Source organism: Nymphaea colorata, chromosome 1 (assembly GCF_008831285.2).
Source record: "Nymphaea colorata isolate Beijing-Zhang1983 chromosome 1, ASM883128v2, whole genome shotgun sequence".
NCBI classification, from domain to species: Eukaryota; Viridiplantae; Streptophyta; class Magnoliopsida; order Nymphaeales; family Nymphaeaceae; genus Nymphaea; species Nymphaea colorata.
This window is the reverse complement of record NC_045138.2, coordinates 34,834,595-34,855,322: the sequence shown is the minus strand read 5'-3', so window position 1 is coordinate 34,855,322 and position 20,728 is coordinate 34,834,595. Positions and strand designations below refer to the sequence as shown.

The 20,728-nt window shown below is 40.4% G+C and overlaps 1 protein-coding gene and 1 pseudogene across 1 annotated transcript; both read left to right on the top strand.

The window, feature by feature from the left end:
- Positions 1-2,066: 2,066 nt before the first annotated feature.
- LOC126409714 (probable leucine-rich repeat receptor-like protein kinase At1g35710) lies at positions 2,067-3,452 on the top strand. Its single transcript, XM_050075647.1, has 2 exons — positions 2,067-3,380; positions 3,424-3,452. The coding sequence occupies exons 1-2, from the start codon at positions 2,084-2,086 to the stop codon at positions 3,450-3,452; spliced, it is 1,326 nt and encodes a 441-aa protein (XP_049931604.1). The 5' UTR covers positions 2,067-2,083.
- A 13,667-nt stretch (positions 3,453-17,119) lies between these two features.
- On the top strand, positions 17,120-20,583 carry LOC116246364 (MDIS1-interacting receptor like kinase 2-like; annotated as a pseudogene).
- The last annotated feature ends 145 nt before the right edge of the window (positions 20,584-20,728 follow it).

Genomic DNA, 20,728 nt, shown 5'->3' with positions numbered 1-20,728 from the left:
CACAACTTGGGTCTTCATGCTTCATCCGGGAAATTACAGTATACACTTGAAGATGAAGAACAGAGGCCCCATTTCTCCGTCTCGCCCACAAGTCACACCCTGCCAGAAGCCAAGGGCTCATGCAGTTTCTGTATTTCCGTCTCTCCTTCTTCCTAATCCCCTTCACACGTCACGTCGGGATCCAATGTAAACGGTTCGGTCCATGATTGTCCACATTCTCGTTTCCAGTCGGTCGATTGAATCTGAGTCCATGATTTGCCTTGAAATCTATTATGTACTGTTGTTATGCGACCGGTTCTTGGTCGTATAAATACCAGGGCTTCAACGTGTTCCGTGCCCGAGTTGCCTCCGAATCGGTCAATGGTATCGATCAAACACGCACACACAGTTCTTCTTTATAAAAAGCAGGAAGCACTACCGCTCCCTTCACCGAACTGCGTAACTAAAGTACTGGGTAGGCCGATGAACAGTATGGCAGTTTCCTTCTCCTCCATCATCTCAGCTTTTCTTGCAGTAAGCTACATTCGCTTGATGTTTATTTCCTTTCACTGATCAATTTGTTGTTTTGTATTTTCATAAAGGATACGAGTTCAATTTTCCTTGTCACTGTGGTAAACTTTTGCTTTGGCAGATTATAATTGGGGCTGCAAGCTGCAGTTTATCAGATTGTTTAGATATTTAATTCTACACGTTTAATCAAGCTTCATGCTCGACAGTTAGCAGTGAAAGAAAAACTAAAGCGCTGTGCAACGTCATTGGAATCCATTGATCGGTTCCGTTGTATCGCGCAATACAAAACCAGTGAGATTCCACTTCATTTGTTAACAGAGGAGAGGAGGTGAATGACAGGGGAGGAAGAGACTAAGAGACCCTGTGGAACATATATCGGCTGATATAAGCATATATATTACTACGTCGGAATTCTGTAGGAGATAAAATCACAGAGGTCCAGGATAGCAAGGAAAAAGAGAGGGAAAGAGACAGGAAAGAATTGGAATCTGTTTAGCTTTTGGACTTTTCTTTACATTTCTTATAGTGGGCCACTACTCACCCGGCTTACACAGCAAAAATGGTTGGCTTCTGGCTTCGTGGTGGGATTTCATTTCCTTCTACATCCAACCATGGATGTTCTGTTAGCTGTAGAATCTACTAGTCTTAAACCGATCAAATTTCTCTGGATCAGAAGAAACTGAACACGAGGAATTTTCTGGTGGTTGACCGCCCGGAATCGCATTATTTAGCGGGGTCTTCACGTTGTCTGTGAAGTGGCTGGGCCTCCTCTGCTGATGAATGCCACGGTCCCATGCGCCCAAGAGGAAATTCGGCTGGTTATCGTCTTTTTCCCTTTATTATACTTTCCACGTACATGGTTGACTTGACTACTTTTTTGCCAAGTAAAAGAAACTACAAAGGCACAAATTAATATGCGCAAGAGTAGTTTGTGACTGCAATATCTACAAGGGCCAATAATTGTTCCTTCCATCACTTCCCTTTAATTTCTCATTTACTTTTATCTTCACATACGTGCCCATTTTATATTCTTTATTTGATTTGAAAATTTTAACATAAAAATGTGCTCTTCTATAGGCCAAACAATACGCATGGTTAGGCAGACCCGGCAAGTTTAGGAACATACAGGTCGGGCTTTGAACCCCTGACCTTCTTATAACTTGAAGTTTCTGATAATCCAGAAACTTCACATTCAAACTCATCAAAGAAAACAACTCTCGCTAGTCGGCTTCTTGTTTTACCGTTGATGATGCAAACACATTTCCTTTTCTCCCTTGACAAAGTTGCAAAACATACGTGGGACCGCTGCTGGAAAAATGGCTGCCCACTAACTTAACGTAGCGATCGGAGTACAAAATTTTAGGCAGCTACATGGAAATATAGAATGGAAATGAAGTTTCCAGGAACTTCAGACCTAGAATATGTGGAATGTAAAGGAATGGACAAAGTTGTTTTCTAGGTATCTTCGTCGCGGACTGTGGACTTCCCAACATCTTTATATGCCATTAACATGCACCACTAGTGAATCCACACGAACGCCTAATTTCTCAGTTGCAACAGAAACAATAGCACCATGAGAAGCGACCGGCTGCTCCTGCTTTTCTTCCTTCTTTGGAGTCTTTGTTCATTAGGAGACGCACGTGCTCAGTCATTGCAGGCAGAAGCAAAAGCACTTCTCAAGTGGAGAGACAGTCTCCAAGACGCCCACGTGCTGAATTCCTCTTGGTCATTCCTCAAATCCAGATATGGCGCTCCCTGCCAGTGGGACGGGATACAGTGCAGCAGCGATAAAACGAGTGTCGTCAAGATAAGTCTTCAAAATAAAGGTCTTCGAGGTACACTCAACTATTTCGACTTCGCTGCCTTCCCTAATCTTGCACATTTCGATCTCAGAGGTAACAATCTCAATGGAAGCATTCCTGATGGTATAGGCAACCTCTCCAAACTTACCTTCCTAGATTTATCGGTGAACCAGTTTTCTGGCAGCTTACCCGTTACTATGGCCAATGTTACTCAAATTTCTGAGTTCTGGATATCAGACAACTTTATTGATGGAGAGCTAATACCGAGCTTTTTCACCAATTGGAGGAACCTTACTCGTCTTGTGCTTTTTGGCAACAAACTAACCGGCAACATCCCTCTAGAAATAGGCCAGTTGGAGAAGCTGACACGCTTGGATCTAGCTCATAATCTTTTCCAAGGACCAATCCCATCTTCCATAGGCAACATGTCTAGCCTTACAAGTTTAAACCTCTCAGTGAATAATCTATTCGGACGTGTCCCTTCAGAAATGGGGAAACTTAGCAGCCTGGTCGAGTTAAGCCTTTACTCAAACCAACTCACAGGTTCAATGCCTAAGGCGCTAGGGAATTTGTCTGGCTTGTCTCACATGATCATCCTTCAAAATAAGTTGTCTGGTGAGATCCCTTCTGAGATTGGAAATCTCATGAAACTCACCGATTTGGACCTAACCGACAACTCCTTTCTTGGATCCATACCACCTGAAATAGGAAAGCTTAAGAACCTTGTTTCTATAAAATTGTCATTCAACTCCCTCGCAGGACCTCTCCCTACTTCTATTGGACAATTATCTAGTCTAGTGAATCTAATCATCAATGACAACCATCTTACTGGAACTATTCCACAGACGATAGGAGAGCTCACAAATCTCGACTTCTTGGACCTTGATACCAACTCACTTACAGGTTCCATTCCAGTGCAGATTGGAAACCTGTCCAGTCTGCAGCATTTGTTCCTTGGAGTAAATTTGCTGACTGGGACCATTCCACAAGAGTTATGGAAGCTCAGTGCGCTCATTGAATTGGATTTAGCGTCTAACTTTCTTCCAGGTTTGGTCCCTCCTTCAATAGGTAACCTGTCTGATCTTTACTTCCTGAACCTGAGCAATAATAGCCTCTTCGGCACTCTACCTCCACAAATGAGTAATCTGACAAGTCTAGGCCAGTTGTTCCTTTCAGCGAATAATCTCTTCGGTTCTTTACCATCAATAATATGTAAGGGTGGCATGCCCTTCGTCTTATCTGCTTCCAACAACCATTTCACTGGATCAATACCAGAAAGCTTGAGGAATTGTACAAGCTTATACAAACTCACTTTAAGTGGGAACCAACTTAGTGGTAACATTTCAGAGGCATTTGGATCATATCCGAACCTGTTGCGCATTGACATAAGCAACAATCAACTAACAGGAGAGCTCTCGCCGAGCTGGAGTGGATGTCACAGTCTTCAACGGTTGGATTTCTCTAATAACCACATCATCGGCAAGATTCCAGGTTCAATTTCTCAACTGGCACGATTGGGGCTAATAAATATTTCTACCAATTACATAACAGGAGAGATTCCAAGAGGAATAGGGGAACTTTCGTTCTTGCAATATATAGATATGAGTAACAATCATATTTCTGGTGGCATACCATCAGAGATTGGAATGTTAAAAAATTTGCAGTATTTGGATTTGTCATCAAACAACCTTAGCGGACCAATACCTGAAGAGCTTGGGAATTCTACTACGTTGATTCGATTGAAGCTGAGTAAAAATACCTTGAACGGAAAAATTCCTTCTCAGTTGGGGAACTTGGCAGGACTATCTATGCTGCTAGATCTTAGCCGTAACATGCTAACAGGGACAATACCAGACCAACTTGGGAAGTTAAATCATCTGGAGAAGCTCAATCTTTCCCATAACAAGCTCATAGGTACAATCCCATCATCTTTGGCAGGAATGGTTAGTTTGACTTCAGTTGATTTGTCCTTTAACAGTCTCATAGGTCCTCTCCCAAACAACTCTGCCTTCCTGAATGCTTCGGTAGAGTCATTTATAGGCAATCTTGGCTTATGTGGAGGAGTTAACTTGCGTCCATGCAAGCCTCCAAAAGATGTTATACACCAAAAGAAAAGTCAAACATTGGAGGCGATTGTTACTCCAGTTGCTGCAGTCCTCATTCTTCTGTTCCTGGTTACTGGAACTTGCAAGATCTGTCAAAAAACAAAATTGAGAAGGCGAAACAAGAGCAGAATCATTGTTGAAACAAGCCAAGGAAATGATTTTTTCTCCATATGGAACTATGACGGTAAACTTGCTTATGAGGATATTGTCAATGCTACAAAGAATTTCAGTGATGACTATGTTGTTGGTACAGGAAGTCATGGTAGCGTCTACAAAGTTGAACTCCCCACAGGTCAAATAGTGGCAGTCAAGAAGTTCAATCAACAGGGTAATGATACGTTGACAGACTTTGGCTTCAGAAATGAGATTAAAGCATTGACAAAAGTTCGCCATAGAAACATAGTCAAGCTCTATGGATTCTGTAAGCATCCTCATTGGTCATTCTTAGTGTATGAATATTTAGAAAGGGGAAGCCTGGCAAACATATTAAGCAGCAATGAAGAGGCTAAAGGATTAGATTGGGCAAAGAGGGTGAATATCATAACTGGTGTTGCTGATGCTTTGTCATATATGCACCATGATCATTCAATTCCAATAATCCACCGCGACATCTCCAGCAAGAACATTTTGTTATATCCTGATTTTGATGCATGTGTTTCTGATTTTGGAACAGCAAGATTACTAAACCCAAATTCATCCAATTGGACTTGGTGCGTAGGAACGCACGGCTACATGGCTCCAGGTATGCGCTAAATTTTTTGTCAAAAGATTTTGCATTGTCCTTTTTAAGACTATTATAAGTTCTACTGGCCTTATAACTGGTAGATCCATCCACTAAACTATGTTAATGTTTTAAAAATACTAGCTTCTTTACTGCAGAGTTGGCATACACCATGAGAGTGACAAAGAAGTGTGATGTCTATAGCTTTGGAGTCCTAGCTCTTGAAGTTCTAATGGGAAGGCATCCTGGGGAGCAACTATCATCTTTTGCTTTTCTCACAAAGCAAGAGATGGATGTAAAGCTCTGGGATATGTTGGACCAACGTATATCAGCTCCTGTGGGCCAAGAAGCAGAGAAAGTGCTTTTTGTAGCCAAACTTGCAATCATGTGCACATATGTGAATCCAGAAACACGGCCTACAATGCGTTCTGTTTCTCGGCATCTTTCCAGTACCCAGAACACGAGTCTTTTCTTCTTCAATCTCTTTGAAGACAATCTGTGAAAAATATGACGCATCATGATAATGGTGTGGAAGCGCAAGTAATGCTTCGATGTACAAAATCATAAGGTGCCATTTGAATAAAGCTGCTGGTTGGCGGTGCATAAGCTTGTGTAAGGTTTCACGAGGAGAAAAAGGGAAATGAGAAACAAGAAGCAGTTGCATATGCATCTCGGCATTAAAACTTGAAGAAAGTTGTAAAAACAGCAATTACTTCTCCAAGAACTTTACACCTCCAAAATGGGACGCTTAACCAAGCAAGTCACGTATCGGCAAGGGTGACTTTTTTTTTTTTTTTTAATGATGCAAACACTTGTAACTTGAAGAAAAAATGCTCATGTTTGTGTGACAGTAGTAGTAGATTCTCGGGACCCCCATTATTCGGACCTCAGAAAATTTGAGCCCACTTAATAATTATATCAGAATTTGGTGTAAGGTTTTAGTATCCATGAAACCCAAGAGATATATAGTTCTAATAAACATCCAATCTTAGGATGAAAAGGGTAGTTGCTGAAAAAGTCAAAAAAAAAAAAGGACGAGGTGGAATGGAATGTTGTGGGTGGAAGAGAAAAAAAGGATGGGAAAGTGAAAGGTGGAAAAAGTGAGGGAAATTATAAAGAAGTGTAGTTGAAAGTATAATTGCTTAGGCAGGCAAGCGGCATGCAGAAAGTGCGTTATGTATGGTTTGATTTTTCTGAGTACTGTTTTCTTGAACCGGATTATGGGTGTACCGTATCATATCCATGGTTGGATTGCAATACTTACATTACTCTAGCCTTCTCTCTCTTTCCTTTTTTTTTATTTTTTACATTTTTTCCTAAATGATATACATAACTACTCAAGATTTAAATACTTGGTGAAATCATTAAAATGAATATATAAAAAATATGTCTTCTCTTATATGGGGAGATCACCGGTGGCCCGACCGACCAGCTTGAAGGCATCAAAGTGAGCGAGACAAAGAGATGTGAACATAACCAGCATCATGTCCTACATTCTTTTGTGTATCGCTATATATCGCTATGTAAAAAGGGGCAAGCACTTGCGGCCTCCTTCTCCGTATTTGGCCAAGCTTGAGTTGGAGCCTTGAATGGCGGACTTGGTTTCGTTCTTCTCACTTTCTTCCTGGCAAGTGCACAGGTCCATCAATTCCCTTTGCTCGAAACGTATGAGTACTAGTGAGACCCACTCTCCAGGGACAGCCAAACTGCCAGTGGGCGCCATCCCACCTGCCGGAAGCAGGCCGCTCGCTTCCGTCTTCCCACAGCAGCTCTGCACACGCCATGCCATCAACCAGTTCTTTCCGGCATAAAAGATTCTCAGGTCTAATCCAACTTGAATTACCAGAGTATATGGTGGATGACGATTGTTTCTTTTCTCTGTCAGCTGCTTGCCGGGGCCGCGAACACAATTACCGGCACTCTCGCTATAAAGCTAAATGGAATGAGGCCTTCCCCAGCACTCTCATGCCCGACGATTGACGATTGTTTCGTTTCTCTTCCCATCCCCTACTCTGACATCAGGTACTCATGTCCATCCATTGAGGGGTTTCCAAGAAAGAAAAACATTGTTGGTTATCTTCATCACCCCTTTAGCAAATGATGCTTCTATTGTCGGTGGTGTCAGCTCTGAGCGTACTTTCTTGCCACGCAAACAAGCCCAGGAAATTCCCTTCTCAACCTCAAACCTCACTACCATCCTTAAGATGTTCTCCACTGAATTCCACTCTGCATCTCTTACCAGGCAAACACTTGTTGATTGCGAGAAACCTGCAGTTAAAGGAGAACTCGAGTACCATGTAACGTCACTGGAATCCATGATCGATTTTGTTGTCGTGGAGTTCGGAACTAGTGAAATTCATGTGGCGATCACTTCTGTTGTTAATAGAGAGGAGGAGTTGAAGGCCAGGACTTACAGAGCAGGGGCTGGTGCTAGTGAGGGGAGGGTGATGTCCCATAAAATGATGACTTGCCACAATATGATGTTTCCTTATGTTGTGTTCTACCACAATTTGGCAGGAGCAAGGGCATACATGGCTCCGTTGGTTTCTGATAATGGTAACCGAGTGAATGCCATTGCTATGTGCCATTTTGATACATCAAGCGAGAATTCTGGGCATGCCAGCTACCGGTTGCTGGTGTGAAACCAGGAACTGTTCCCATTTGCCACTTCATTCTAAAGGATCTCGCCAGCGTCCCCAACTACTACTTCCTTGTACGTACATGAGCAGGCCGCCTACAGCTATTCAAATTACTCTTTTGAATGAACTGATAATAAATAAAACAGCATCAGTTAATTACTTGCCTTATTTCCTTATGAGTTTATCACTTATTGGCGCCATTGAATCCTGATCAGCTCACAACTCTAGGTCATGGTAATGTCTATTACATTGATATTGGCCGTCACATGATCAAATTGCTGAATCAGGAGAACTAAAATTAAGAGAAATATTTATAACTTGGTCCGGCGAACAAGAAAAACCAAGTTTTGCAATTAATGGAACTCTAAGATCTTGACACTTTGCACCTTATACGTGCATGGGTCATGCCACTCCTCGGAGATGAACTTTATGGAATGGGAAAATTACTCAAGCTACCCTACTCAAATCCTTAAATTCCTCACAGAGGCTAGAGAGAGAGAGAGAGAAAAAAAAAAGAGGAGGGACAGAGATGTTCCATAATTAAATATTTCTTTGAAGTAATGAAACAATGAACTAGAATTACGGTAGACAGACAAGACAAAGAAACCTGCAAGGACACTATGGGAGGGAGCTAAGAGGTGATTGATCGAGTTCGGAATCACCCCTTGATTTTTAGGATGAAATATGAAACCTATTATTTGAAAAATTACAAAAAGGCCTAATTTCAACAAAATAATTTACAAAAGTTTCATTAATGAAAAGCATTAAAATGTACTCAGAAACCCATATATAAAAGTTAATTTCTTCTGAGAAAATCACACATGATATTTTGAGCAATACAAACAAGTGTTAGGGATGAGTACTTACCCAGATAACAAAAACAGAAGGATGGTGAAGAGCCAGCAAATGCCTGTCTCTCGAGGACCTGAGACAGCGAGATAGAGGAGGAATCACAGCATTAATGGTGCCAGAGAGTGCCGCCACGGTCCTTTTCCCCGTCCTGTAGAGTTTTGCTCTTTTTCCTACTACTACAAAAAAAGAGGTTTTTATTATTGAGTGAAAAACGTTATTGAAAAATAAGCAAAACGTCCGTAAAGGTCATACTGATGTTTTCTTACGTTCGTTCTTTTTACCGCCATGATGTTTGCATGAGGAAAATATCTGTTTACGCACGTGAATGGGATGAGACCTATACCGGTGAAGTTTTCACCGCTGTAGGTTGTCTGAGGTTAACCACCCTTTCCAATGAAGAAGTTCTTGTATTTGGCAGCTTGGCTGGCTGAGGCAAAAAAAAAAAAAAAAAAAAAAAAAAAAAAAAAAAAAAAAAAAAAAAAAAAACTAAAAAATGAAAAAGAAAATCACAACAAAATTAAATATCCATAGCTGGAACGACATTTGGTGTCTTCTTTTACAACATAATCGAAAAACGCTTGTGTTGTGACTACAGGGTTGTATGAGCAAAAATTATTGTTGTACATGACTTGGCTTTTTTCGTTTTGAATTTGGCAGAAGAAGGCATGGCCCGAACTAAATTTTCATGGGAGTAACAATACAATCTAAAAGACTTTCGACACACTCCCTAAGATATGCCATATAGTTTTGACTCGCTAAATGGCTGCGATGAGAATCTAACAGTGGGAGAGGCATACCAGTTTTCCATACCATAATAATAAATCTACCACTGTGTGTTAAAGCGTGAGATTGACGGCGATAGCGACAAAGTTTTTACCCAGTTGTGTACAAACTTGATTAGATGAAAATAAAGTTTCCAATGAGTCATGGAAATTTGGTTGAATTGCTTTGTTGGTGACATATCCAAAACCATGTTTTTTTAAACACATAATACTACCAATATGCGCTAATGCTTTTCAACCTGTATGACAGACTTTAAACAAAATTTATATTAAAAAATTCAGAAGTAATTTTTTTTTATATAATTTCCTTCCTATTATATATATATATATGCTGACCAATTTGGGGTAATTAGGCCTCCCCGTCATGGCAGTAAGGGGGCAGTATACATATGAAGTGCCCATACACATACAGGACAATATACAATGGCAGTATTTATTGAGTTTATGTTCAGTATGATCATTTGTATATATGTCATTGCGTACCTTGAGTTGCAGTATCATTGCTTACCTTCTGCGTCGTGGACTGTTTTATTCTAGGTCGTCTTCTTCGTCACGGATTGACTGTTTCAACCATTGTATGCAAATGTGCAATGATAATAGTAACATTCATTGAAGCCATTCTGTCCCGTCTTGCAAACTGAGATGCGTGTCTAAAGGAGATGGTGTGGCACCGTCTTCCCAGGAGTCGGTCTCTACCAAATAGCTTGCACTGAAAGTAAGAGCTTGGAAAAAATTAATAAGAAACGAAAAGGGAAAAAATGAACAATGCATTCAATATAGGTCTCATAAGAGTTACATAATAAATGCTAGTGGTTTAGTATACCTAGTGCAAGATATGCGTTTGGTAACATGAATGCTTTTTTATTTGAAAGGTAAACACATGCTTGGAACACTGCGTTCCAAGGAACACAGCTTTCCTATTACCAAACCCCAAATTGTTGTGCTTAAAAGCTATGTTCCTTAGCCCGTTTAATGAACCAATAAACTTATGCCATTTATGAATGAATAATCTTCCTAAATACGAATGAAACAAAAGTATCAAAGTTCAAAAATTCAACAAGAGGAAAATTGGGTCACAGGTATTAGACCCGGTCTCGAGAACATTTCAAGCTAATTGGGTGTTCACGGGACAACTGCTAGAGAAAAGTCACTGTATGCAGTCGAAGATGAATTCCCTTGACACGTCAGGAAGATGACTACTCGACGTAAACGGTTCGGGTCAGATTCACCATGTACTGAACATTATTGGACCTGACTTCAATTAACTGGACTCGAAATGACCATGTTTTTTCTTCTTTTTTTTTCAAAAAAAAAAAAAAAAAACTGAATTGGGGACCTAATTTTTACATAACCAACATTTTCTCCTCTGAACTTTCTCAGTAATAGTGAAAGTTCATGGATCAAATAAAATTTTAGTTATGTCGTTAACACAAGAAGCTGTGTTCTGATCAGATGGACACTTTAGTCATCTTTCAGGGGCATTTCTTTTTTTTACCATTCTACTCTAACCGTTATGCGAGGGTCTTTCATTTTATACAAGAGGACATTTTGGTCATTTTGAGCCCCTAACACACGGTCCGGTTTTAGGAGTCATACGTGAAAACTGCTCAAAAAAAAAAAAAAAAAGATTATGCTAAATAAACACACAAGGGAATATCTTCATTTCAGGTGTAGAACAGTGAGATTGTTCGTATAAATGGCTGGAATTTTGAGAAAGAAGCTTACATGACTGTCCAGTTGCCCATTTCCGGTCGGTCGATTGAATCTATTTACTGTTGCCATGCGACCGCTTAATTCTTGGTCATATAAATATTAGGGCTTCAATGTCTTCCGTGTCCACCTTACCTCCGAATGGGTCAGCATTATCGATCAAACACGCACATACAGTTCTTCCTTATAAAAGGCTGGAAGCAATACCATTTCCTTCACCGAACAGCAGAAACTTAAGTACTGGGTAGCTCGACGAACAGCATGGCAGTTTTCTCCTCCTACATCATCTCAGCTTTTCTTGCAGTAAGCTACATTTGTTTTGTTTGATCTTTATTTTGCTTGATCATCTGTATTTTCTTCTTCAATGTCATTTGTTGCACGATTTCATTAAAAGATGGGAATTAATTTCCATCTCACTGTGATGACCTTTTGTTTTGGCAGCTTATAATTGGGACTGCAAGCTGCAGTTTATATTTGACGCCTGATGGTTATTGGAACAAGATGTTCCCAAGCACCCCCATGCCAATTGCCATTCGAGCACTCTTGTCCCCCTCTCGGATAGGTATTGCACTACCAAATTATATATATATCGTTCTTAAGGTCCCCACCCGATGATTAAAAATCAATTAAAATCAGTCGCTGAAAGTGCCAATAGCAGTCGTAACACCACGATTATGATTAATAGCTACCGCCAAAACGTTGCTATTACCATGGTTTCCACGGCTATTACATAAATCCCAGTTCTTCGCTTAAACTGCTAGGAATGAAATTAGCCGTTGCCATTTTGAGAGTGTACCCCTCGTGATGTCTTTGTCGCAACTAAATTAGCCATCACCATTAACAACAATGACGGCAAAAAATTTAGACACTAGTGACAGATGTTTAGCAACAGTTCGTACAGTCATTTAACAGCAAGAATTAGTGACAGATCTGTCCGTCGGATAATATAATAATGGCATGGAAATTTCAGTCACCTAAGAAAAACAATAAGCAAATATTGACGACGAATCCATCCAACACCAACGACAACGAACTATAGCATGAAGAAGGTTGCAGTCACGGATTTGACCGTTGCTAAAAACTGTCATCGCTTTTTAGTACATAAGTACACATAGATAACTATTTTACATAAACAATAATTTTTTTATTTAGATAACAAAAGTACACTATACAATAATAAATTACTAATTATCATCAACTAAACGATATACATGTTTGAAAAAGCCCTTCTACTACATTTCTATACTTAGTAGGGGTCTGCAATTTCTGACATTTGTTCTTAAAGTCTCCATTGAATGGTTAAAAAACAATTAAATCATCAATCAACATTAATGCTCATCTGGCAATTGTTTCCCAACTAGTGTCATACTTTTCATTTAAGCATCGGGAACTTCCAAGAATTTGACATGTTTTAGCTCAATATATATGCACATCATTAGCCACTTCAGCTCTCTTGTTATTACGCCTCATTTTACGGAAGAAGAAAAACCGGTTAATAGTAAACAGGATTAAGTGTCACATGTATGCTCCAATTTATGGTGCGCAAATAATATAATAAGGTTGATTACTTAACCAGTCCTTTAATTTGCACTCACTGCAGGATTTGGTCGTCGTAGCCTCGAAGCTTGCGGTAATAAGTGGCCCAGGATGAGCAGTTACCCTAGCTCAAGCGCCATGAATTGCCCACCGAACCATGCACCTCTTTATTTCCAGAGGGAAGACCTGCAGCCTGGTAGCAAGATGAACGTCACCATGATGATCACCCCCGTAGCTTCTAGTGGTGGTCGTTTCTTCCCCCGCCAGCGAGCTCAAGCAATTCCCTTCTCAACCTCCAATATCACTGCCATCCTCAAGATGTTCTCCATCGAACCCGAATCCGACCGTGCATCTCTTACCAGGGAAACACTTGAGGATTGTGAGGCGGCTGCAATTAAAGAAGAAGTAAAGCATTGTGCAACATCACTAGAGTCGATGATCGATTTCGTTGTTGCGGAGTTGGGAACAAGACAGATTCATGCGGTGGCCACTTCTGCTGTTAACAGAGAGGAGGCTGCGAAGGTCAGGAGTTACAGAGTAGGTGCTGGTGGTGGAAGGATGCTGTCCAATAAAGTCATGGCATGCCACAACACTGTGTTTCCTTTTGCTGTGTTCTACTGTCACAATTTCGCTGGCACAAGGGTGTACATGGTTCCGTTGGTTGCTGAAGATGGTAGCCGAGTGAACGCCATTGCTTTGTGTCATTTCGATACATCAAACTGGAATCCCCAGCATGAGAGCTTCAGGGTGCTGGGTGTGAAGCCAGGAACTGTGCCCATTTGCCACTTTATTGTAGAGGGCCTTGCTTGGGTTCCCAACTGATCTGCATGCTACTAGTACGTATATGGGCTGGACCGTCGTCTCCAATTATATTTATTGAATGGTAAAATTGTCATTTTAACTATATGTACTAATGTTTTTTACTCATCAGGTGTTTATTTCATTAAGCTAAGCAGTTGATTATAGTTATCAAATGTCAAATTTTTTGAACAGTCATCTGTAAAGTTATCTCTTTTCAATTTGTTCCTTAACACGTGTGCTACTATGCTGTTTATAAATATAATGAACTCCACAGTGGTGTTTGTTTATGTCAAGAATCAAGCTTAGGCAAAAGTCTCTTATTTTGTCCACTTTTAGGGTCTATAACTCTATATATATATATATATATATATATATATATATATATATATATATATATATATATATATAGTAGATTGAGTTGCACGAAAGTGAGTTTAAATCTCTTGTCGAATTTTAGCTATGAGATACCAGACAACAATTGTAAAATGTGGGTGTTAGTCCCATCTCTCAAACAACATCGATATTGATTTCCTTTAAAATTTAAGAACCATTTACAGAAAGCAACATAGGGATCGATCCAGCATTTAACAAATCGACGCCTTCTTATTGTTGTTTGTGATGATATTTGGACTTGATGATGTTGTCAGGTGGTTGTGGGATTCTGCAGCACAGCCACTACAACACCCAAGTCGCCTTCGTACTTTATCATGCTGATGGAAACTATTAAAATGGAAATGCTTGAATTACATAAGACGGAAACGAGGCAGAGTTGCCTGCGCCCCTCGGTGCACACAACATACATACACATACCAAACGATAACAAAGATAATTTTAAAATTGTTGAAAGAAATGTTTTTTTTTTAGTCTTTTAATTTTTTTATTACCTCTTTTATTTTTAGGAAGTTTATTTTCCTTATTTAAATGAAAGCATTTTCATATTTAATTGTACTGGGGCACTAAATTTGGTACACCAACGCAGGGTACCGTTAAAGTCTTGTAGAGTGGATACATGACTCATCCACTCCCGGTGGAGATACAAGGGGCCATGGCCACTTTACCCCCACTACCATCCGTCGAAAAATTGATCTAAAAGTTTAAAGTTAAAATGTATAATTGTGAATTTGTCAAAAATATTAAAATTAACATAAATTTAAATATTTAAAAATAATAGAAGGCTAATGCTTGCTACCTTTCACTAATTGGATTATAATTGGACTGCTGGTAGAAAAATCTTGTTTGCTTGTTATCCTTGAAGATAATTTGCAAAACTGCCCTCGTTTTCTAAGCAAACATGACCTGCCTGTTACACGAGACAATTTGCGTTGTGAAGTTTTTGTGAACTATTTTACGAAGTTGGCAGTTATTTATAGTCTTTTTGAAATGTTAGGTAGTTATTTATAATTTTGTGATAAATTCAGTGGTTAGTTATTCATATCTCTCTCTCCCCCCCCTCTCTCTCTTTGAGATCAATGAACTATAGCCTATAAATAAGAATATTGAACAACGAAACGAAGGGGTAAAAAATGAGGGAAAGATTGGTTTGCAACTACTAATAATCTTAGAAAAGGATGACGTACTAATCTAGAGCAGGACCTTTTCGCACAACTTGGGTCTTCATGCTTCATCCGGGAAATTACAGTATACACTTGAAGATGAAGAACAGAGGCCCCATTTCTCCGTCTCGCCCACAAGTCACACCCTGCCAGAAGCCAAGGGCTCATGCAGTTTCTGTATTTCCGTCTCTCCTTCTTCCTAATCCCCTTCACACGTCACGTCGGGATCCAATGTAAACGGTTCGGTCCATGATTGTCCACATTCTCGTTTCCAGTCGGTCGATTGAATCTGAGTCCATGATTTGCCTTGAAATCTATTATGTACTGTTGTTATGCGACCGGTTCTTGGTCGTATAAATACCAGGGCTTCAACGTGTTCCGTGCCCGAGTTGCCTCCGAATCGGTCAATGGTATCGATCAAACACGCACACACAGTTCTTCTTTATAAAAAGCAGGAAGCACTACCGCTCCCTTCACCGAACTGCGTAACTAAAGTACTGGGTAGGCCGATGAACAGTATGGCAGTTTCCTTCTCCTCCATCATCTCAGCTTTTCTTGCAGTAAGCTACATTCGCTTGATGTTTATTTCCTTTCACTGATCAATTTGTTGTTTTGTATTTTCATAAAGGATACGAGTTCAATTTTCCTTGTCACTGTGGTAAACTTTTGCTTTGGCAGATTATAATTGGGGCTGCAAGCTGCAGTTTATCAGATTGTTTAGATATTTAATTCTACACGTTTAATCAAGCTTCATGCTCGACAGTTAGCAGTGAAAGAAAAACTAAAGCGCTGTGCAACGTCATTGGAATCCATTGATCGGTTCCGTTGTATCGCGCAATACAAAACCAGTGAGATTCCACTTCATTTGTTAACAGAGGAGAGGAGGTGAATGACAGGGAGGAAGAGACTAAGAGACCCTGTGGAACATATATCGGCTGATATAAGCATATATATTACTACGTCGGAATTCTGTAGGAGATAAAATCACAGAGGTCCAGGATAGCAAGGAAAAAGAGAGGGAAAGAGACAGGAAAGAATTGGAATCTGTTTAGCTTTTGGACTTTTCTTTACATTTCTTATAGTGGGCCACTACTCACCCGGCTTACACAGCAAAATGGTTGGCTTCTGGCTTCGTGGTGGGATTTCATTTCCTTCTACATCCAACCATGGATGTTCTGTTAGCTGTAGAATCTACTAGTCTTAAACCGATCAAATTTCTCTGGATCAGAAGAAACTGAACACGAGGAATTTTCTGGTGGTTGACCGCCCGGAATCGCATTATTTAGCGGGGTCTTCACGTTGTCTGTGAAGTGGCTGGGCCTCCTCTGCTGATGAATGCCACGGTCCCATGCGCCCAAGAGGAAATTCGGCTGGTTATCGTCTTTTTCCCTTTATTATACTTTCCACGTACATGGTTGACTTGACTACTTTTTTGCCAAGTAAAAGAAACTACAAAGGCACAAATTAATATGCGCAAGAGTAGTTTGTGACTGCAATATCTACAAGGGCCAATAATTGTTCCTTCCATCACTTCCCTTTAATTTCTCATTTACTTTTATCTTCACATACGTGCCCATTTTATATTCTTTATTTGATTTGAAAATTTTAACATAAAAATGTGCTCTTCTATAGGCCAAACAATACGCATGGTTAGGCAGACCCGCAAGTTTAGGAACATACAGTCGGGCTTTGAACCCCTGACCTTCTTATAACTTGAAGTTTCTGATAATCCAGAAACTTCACATTCAACTCATCAAAGAAAACAACTCTCGCTAGTCGGCTTCTTGTTTTACCGTTGATGATGCAAACACATTTCCTTTTCTCCCTTGACAAAGTTGCAAAACATACGTGGGACCGCTGCTGGAAAAATGGCTGCCCACTAACTTAACGTAGCGATCGGAGTACAAAATTTTAGGCAGCTACATGGAAATATAGAATGGAAATGAAGTTTCCAGGAACTTCAGACCTAGAATATGTGGAATGTAAAGGAATGGACAAAGTTGTTTTCTAGGTATCTTCGTCGCGGACTGTGGACTTCCCAACATCTTTATATGCCATTAACATGCACCACTAGTGAATCCACACGAACGCCTAATTTCTCAGTTGCAACAGAAACAATAGCACCATGAGAAGCGACCGGCTGCTCCTGCTTTTCTTCCTTCTTTGGAGTCTTTGTTCATTAGGAGACGCACGTGCTCAGTCATTGCAGGCAGAAGCAAAAGCACTTCTCAAGTGGAGAGACAGTCTCCAAGACGCCCACGTGCTGAATTCCTCTTGGTCATTCCTCAAATCCAGATATGGCGCTCCCTGCCAGTGGGACGGGATACAGTGCAGCAGCGATAAAACGAGTGTCGTCAAGATAAGTCTTCAAAATAAAGGTCTTCGAGGTACACTCAACTATTTCGACTTCGCTGCCTTCCCTAATCTTGCACATTTCGATCTCAGAGGTAACAATCTCAATGGAAGCATTCCTGATGGTATAGGCAACCTCTCCAAACTTACCTTCCTAGATTTATCGGTGAACCAGTTTTCTGGCAGCTTACCCGTTACTATGGCCAATGTTACTCAAATTTCTGAGTTCTGGATATCAGACAACTTTATTGATGGAGAGCTAATACCGAGCTTTTTCACCAATTGGAGGAACCTTACTCGTCTTGTGCTTTTGGCAACAAACTAACCGGCAACATCCCTCTAGAAATAGGCCAGTTGGAGAAGCTGACACGCTTGATCTAGCTCATAATCTTTTCCAAGGACCAATCCCATCTTCCATAGGCAACATGTCTAGCCTTACAAGTTTAAACCTCTCAGTGAATAATCTATTCGGACGTGTCCCTTCAGAATGGGGAAACTTAGCAGCCTGGTCGAGTAAGCCTTTACTCAAACCAACTCACAGGTTCAATGCCTAAGGCGCTAGGGAATTGTCTGGCTTTCTCACATGATCATCCTTCAAAATAAGTTGTCTGGTGAGATCCCTTCTGAGATTGGAAATCTCATGAAACTCACCGATTTGGACCTAACCGACAACTCCTTTCTTGGATCCATACCACCTGAAATAGGAAAGCTTAAGAACCTTGTTTCTATAAAATTGTCATTCAACTCCCTCGCAGGACCTCTCCCTACTTCTATTGGACAATTATCTAGTCTAGTGAATCTAATCATCAATGACAACCATCTTACTGGAACTATTCCACAGACGATAGGAGAGCTCACAAATCTCGACTTCTTGGACCTTGATACCAACTCACTTACAGGTTCCATTCCAGTGCAGATTGGAAACCTGTCCAGTCTGCAGCATTTGTTCCTTGGAGTAAATTTGCTGACTGGGACCATTCCACAAGAGTTATGGAAGCTCAGTGCGCTCATTGAATTGGATTTAGCGTCTAACTTTCTTCCAGGTTTGGTCCCTCCTTCAATAGGTAACCTGTCTGATCTTTACTTCCTGAACCTGAGCAATAATAGCCTCTTCGGCACTCTACCTCCACAAATGAGTAATCTGACAAGTCTAGGCCAGTTGTTCCTTTCAGCGAATAATCTCTTCGGTTCTTTACCATCAATAATATGTAAGGGTGGCATGCCCTTCGTCTTATCTGCTTCCAACAACCATTTCACTGGATCAATACCAGAAAGCTTGAGGAATTGTACAAGCTTATACAAACTCACTTTAAGTGGGAACCAACTTAGTGGTAACATTTCAGAGGCATTTGGATCATATCCGAACCTGTTGCGCATTGACATAAGCAACAATCAACTAACAGGAGAGCTCTCGCCGAGCTGGAGTGGATGTCACAGTCTTCAACGGTTGGATTTCTCTAATAACCACATCATCGGCAAGATTCCAGGTTCAATTTCTCAACTGGCACGATTGGGGCTAATAAATATTTCTACCAATTACATAACAGGAGAGATTCCAAGAGGAATAGGGGAACTTTCGTTCTTGCAATATATAGATATGAGTAACAATCATATTTCTGGTGGCATACCATCAGAGATTGGAATGTTAAAAAATTTGCAGTATTTGGATTTGTCATCAAACAACCTTAGCGGACCAATACCTGAAGAGCTTGGGAATTCTACTACGTTGATTCGATTGAAGCTGAGTAAAAATACCTTGAACGGAAAAATTCCTTCTCAGTTGGGGAACTTGGCAGGACTATCTATGCTGCTAGATCTTAGCCGTAACATGCTAACAGGGACAATACCAGACCAACTTGGGAAGTTAAATCATCTGGAGAAGCTCAATCTTTCCCATAACAAGCTCATAGGTACAATCCCATCATCTTTGGCAGGAATGGTTAGTTTGACTTCAGTTGATTTGTCCTTTAACAGTCTCATAGGTCCTCTCCCAAACAACTCTGCCTTCCTGAATGCTTCGGTAGAGTCATTTATAGGCAATCTTGGCTTATGTGGAGGAGTTAACTTGCGTCCATGCAAGCCTCCAAAAGATGTTATACACCAAAAGAAAAGTCAAACATTGGAGGCGATTGTTACTCCAGTTGCTGCAGTCCTCATTCTTCTGTTCCTGGTTACTGGAACTTGCAAGATCTGTCAAAAAACAAAATTGAGAAGGCGAAACAAGAGCAGAATCATTGTTGAAACAAGCCAAGGAAATGATTTTTTCTCCATATGGAACTATGACGGTAAACTTGCTTATGAGGATATTGTCAATGCTACAAAGAATTTCAGTGATGACTATGTTGTTGGTACAGGAAGTCATGGTAGCGTCTACAAAGTTGAACTCCCCACAGGTCAAATAGTGGCAGTCAAGAAGTTCAATCAACAGGGTAATGATACGTTGACAGACTTTGGCTTCAGAAATGAGATTAAAGCATTGACAAAAGTTCGCCATAGAAACATAGTCAAGCTCTATGGATTCTGTAAGCATCCTCATTGGTCATTCTTAGTGTATGAATATTTAGAAAGGGGAAGCCTGGCAAACATATTAAGCAGCAATGAAGAGGCTAAAGGATTAGATTGGGCAAAGAGGGTGAATATCATAACTGGTGTTGCTGATGCTTTGTCATATATGCACCATGATCATTCAATTCCAATAATCCACCGCGACATCTCCAGCAAGAACATTTTGTTATATCCTGATTTTGATGCATGTGTTTCTGATTTTGGAACAGCAAGATTACTAAACCCAAATTCATCCAACTGGACTGCGTGTAGGTACGCATGGCTACATGGCTCCAGGTATGCACTAAATTTTTTGAACTTGAAGATGTTTGCTTCTCAAAAGATTTTGTATTGTCCTGTGTAAGACTATTATACGTTTTATTGGCCTTACACCTGGTAGATCCATCCACTAAACCATGTTTATTTTTTAAGAACACTAACAAAAGATGACTAGCTTCTTTACTGCAGAGTTGGCATACACCATGAGAGTGACAAAGAATGTGATGTCTATAGCTTTGGAGTCCTAGCACTTGAAGTTCTAATGGGAAGGCATCCTGGGGAGCAACTATCATCTTTTGTTCTCACAGAGCAAGAGATGGATGTAAAGCTCTGGGATATGTTGGACCAACGTATATCAGCTCCATGGACCAAGAAGCAGAGAAAGTGCTTTTTGTAGCCAAACTTGCTGTCATGTGCACATATGTGAATCCAGAAACACGGCCTACAATGCGTGCTGTTTCTCGGCATCTTTCCAGTACTCATAAAAAAGGTCTTTTCTTCTTCAATCTCTTCGAAGACAGTCTGTAAAAAATGCGACGCAT

Bases quoted from the DNA above. Each gene is read 5' to 3' on its own strand.
- LOC126409714 (XM_050075647.1), top strand. From the start codon at position 2,084: ATGAGAAGCGACCGGCTGCTCCTGCTTTTCTTCCTTCTTTGGAGTCTT. The intron at 3,381-3,423 runs GTAACCTGTCTG...GAGCAATAATAG, and splicing joins TTTGGTCCCTCCTTCAATAG to CCTCTTCGGCACTCTACCTC.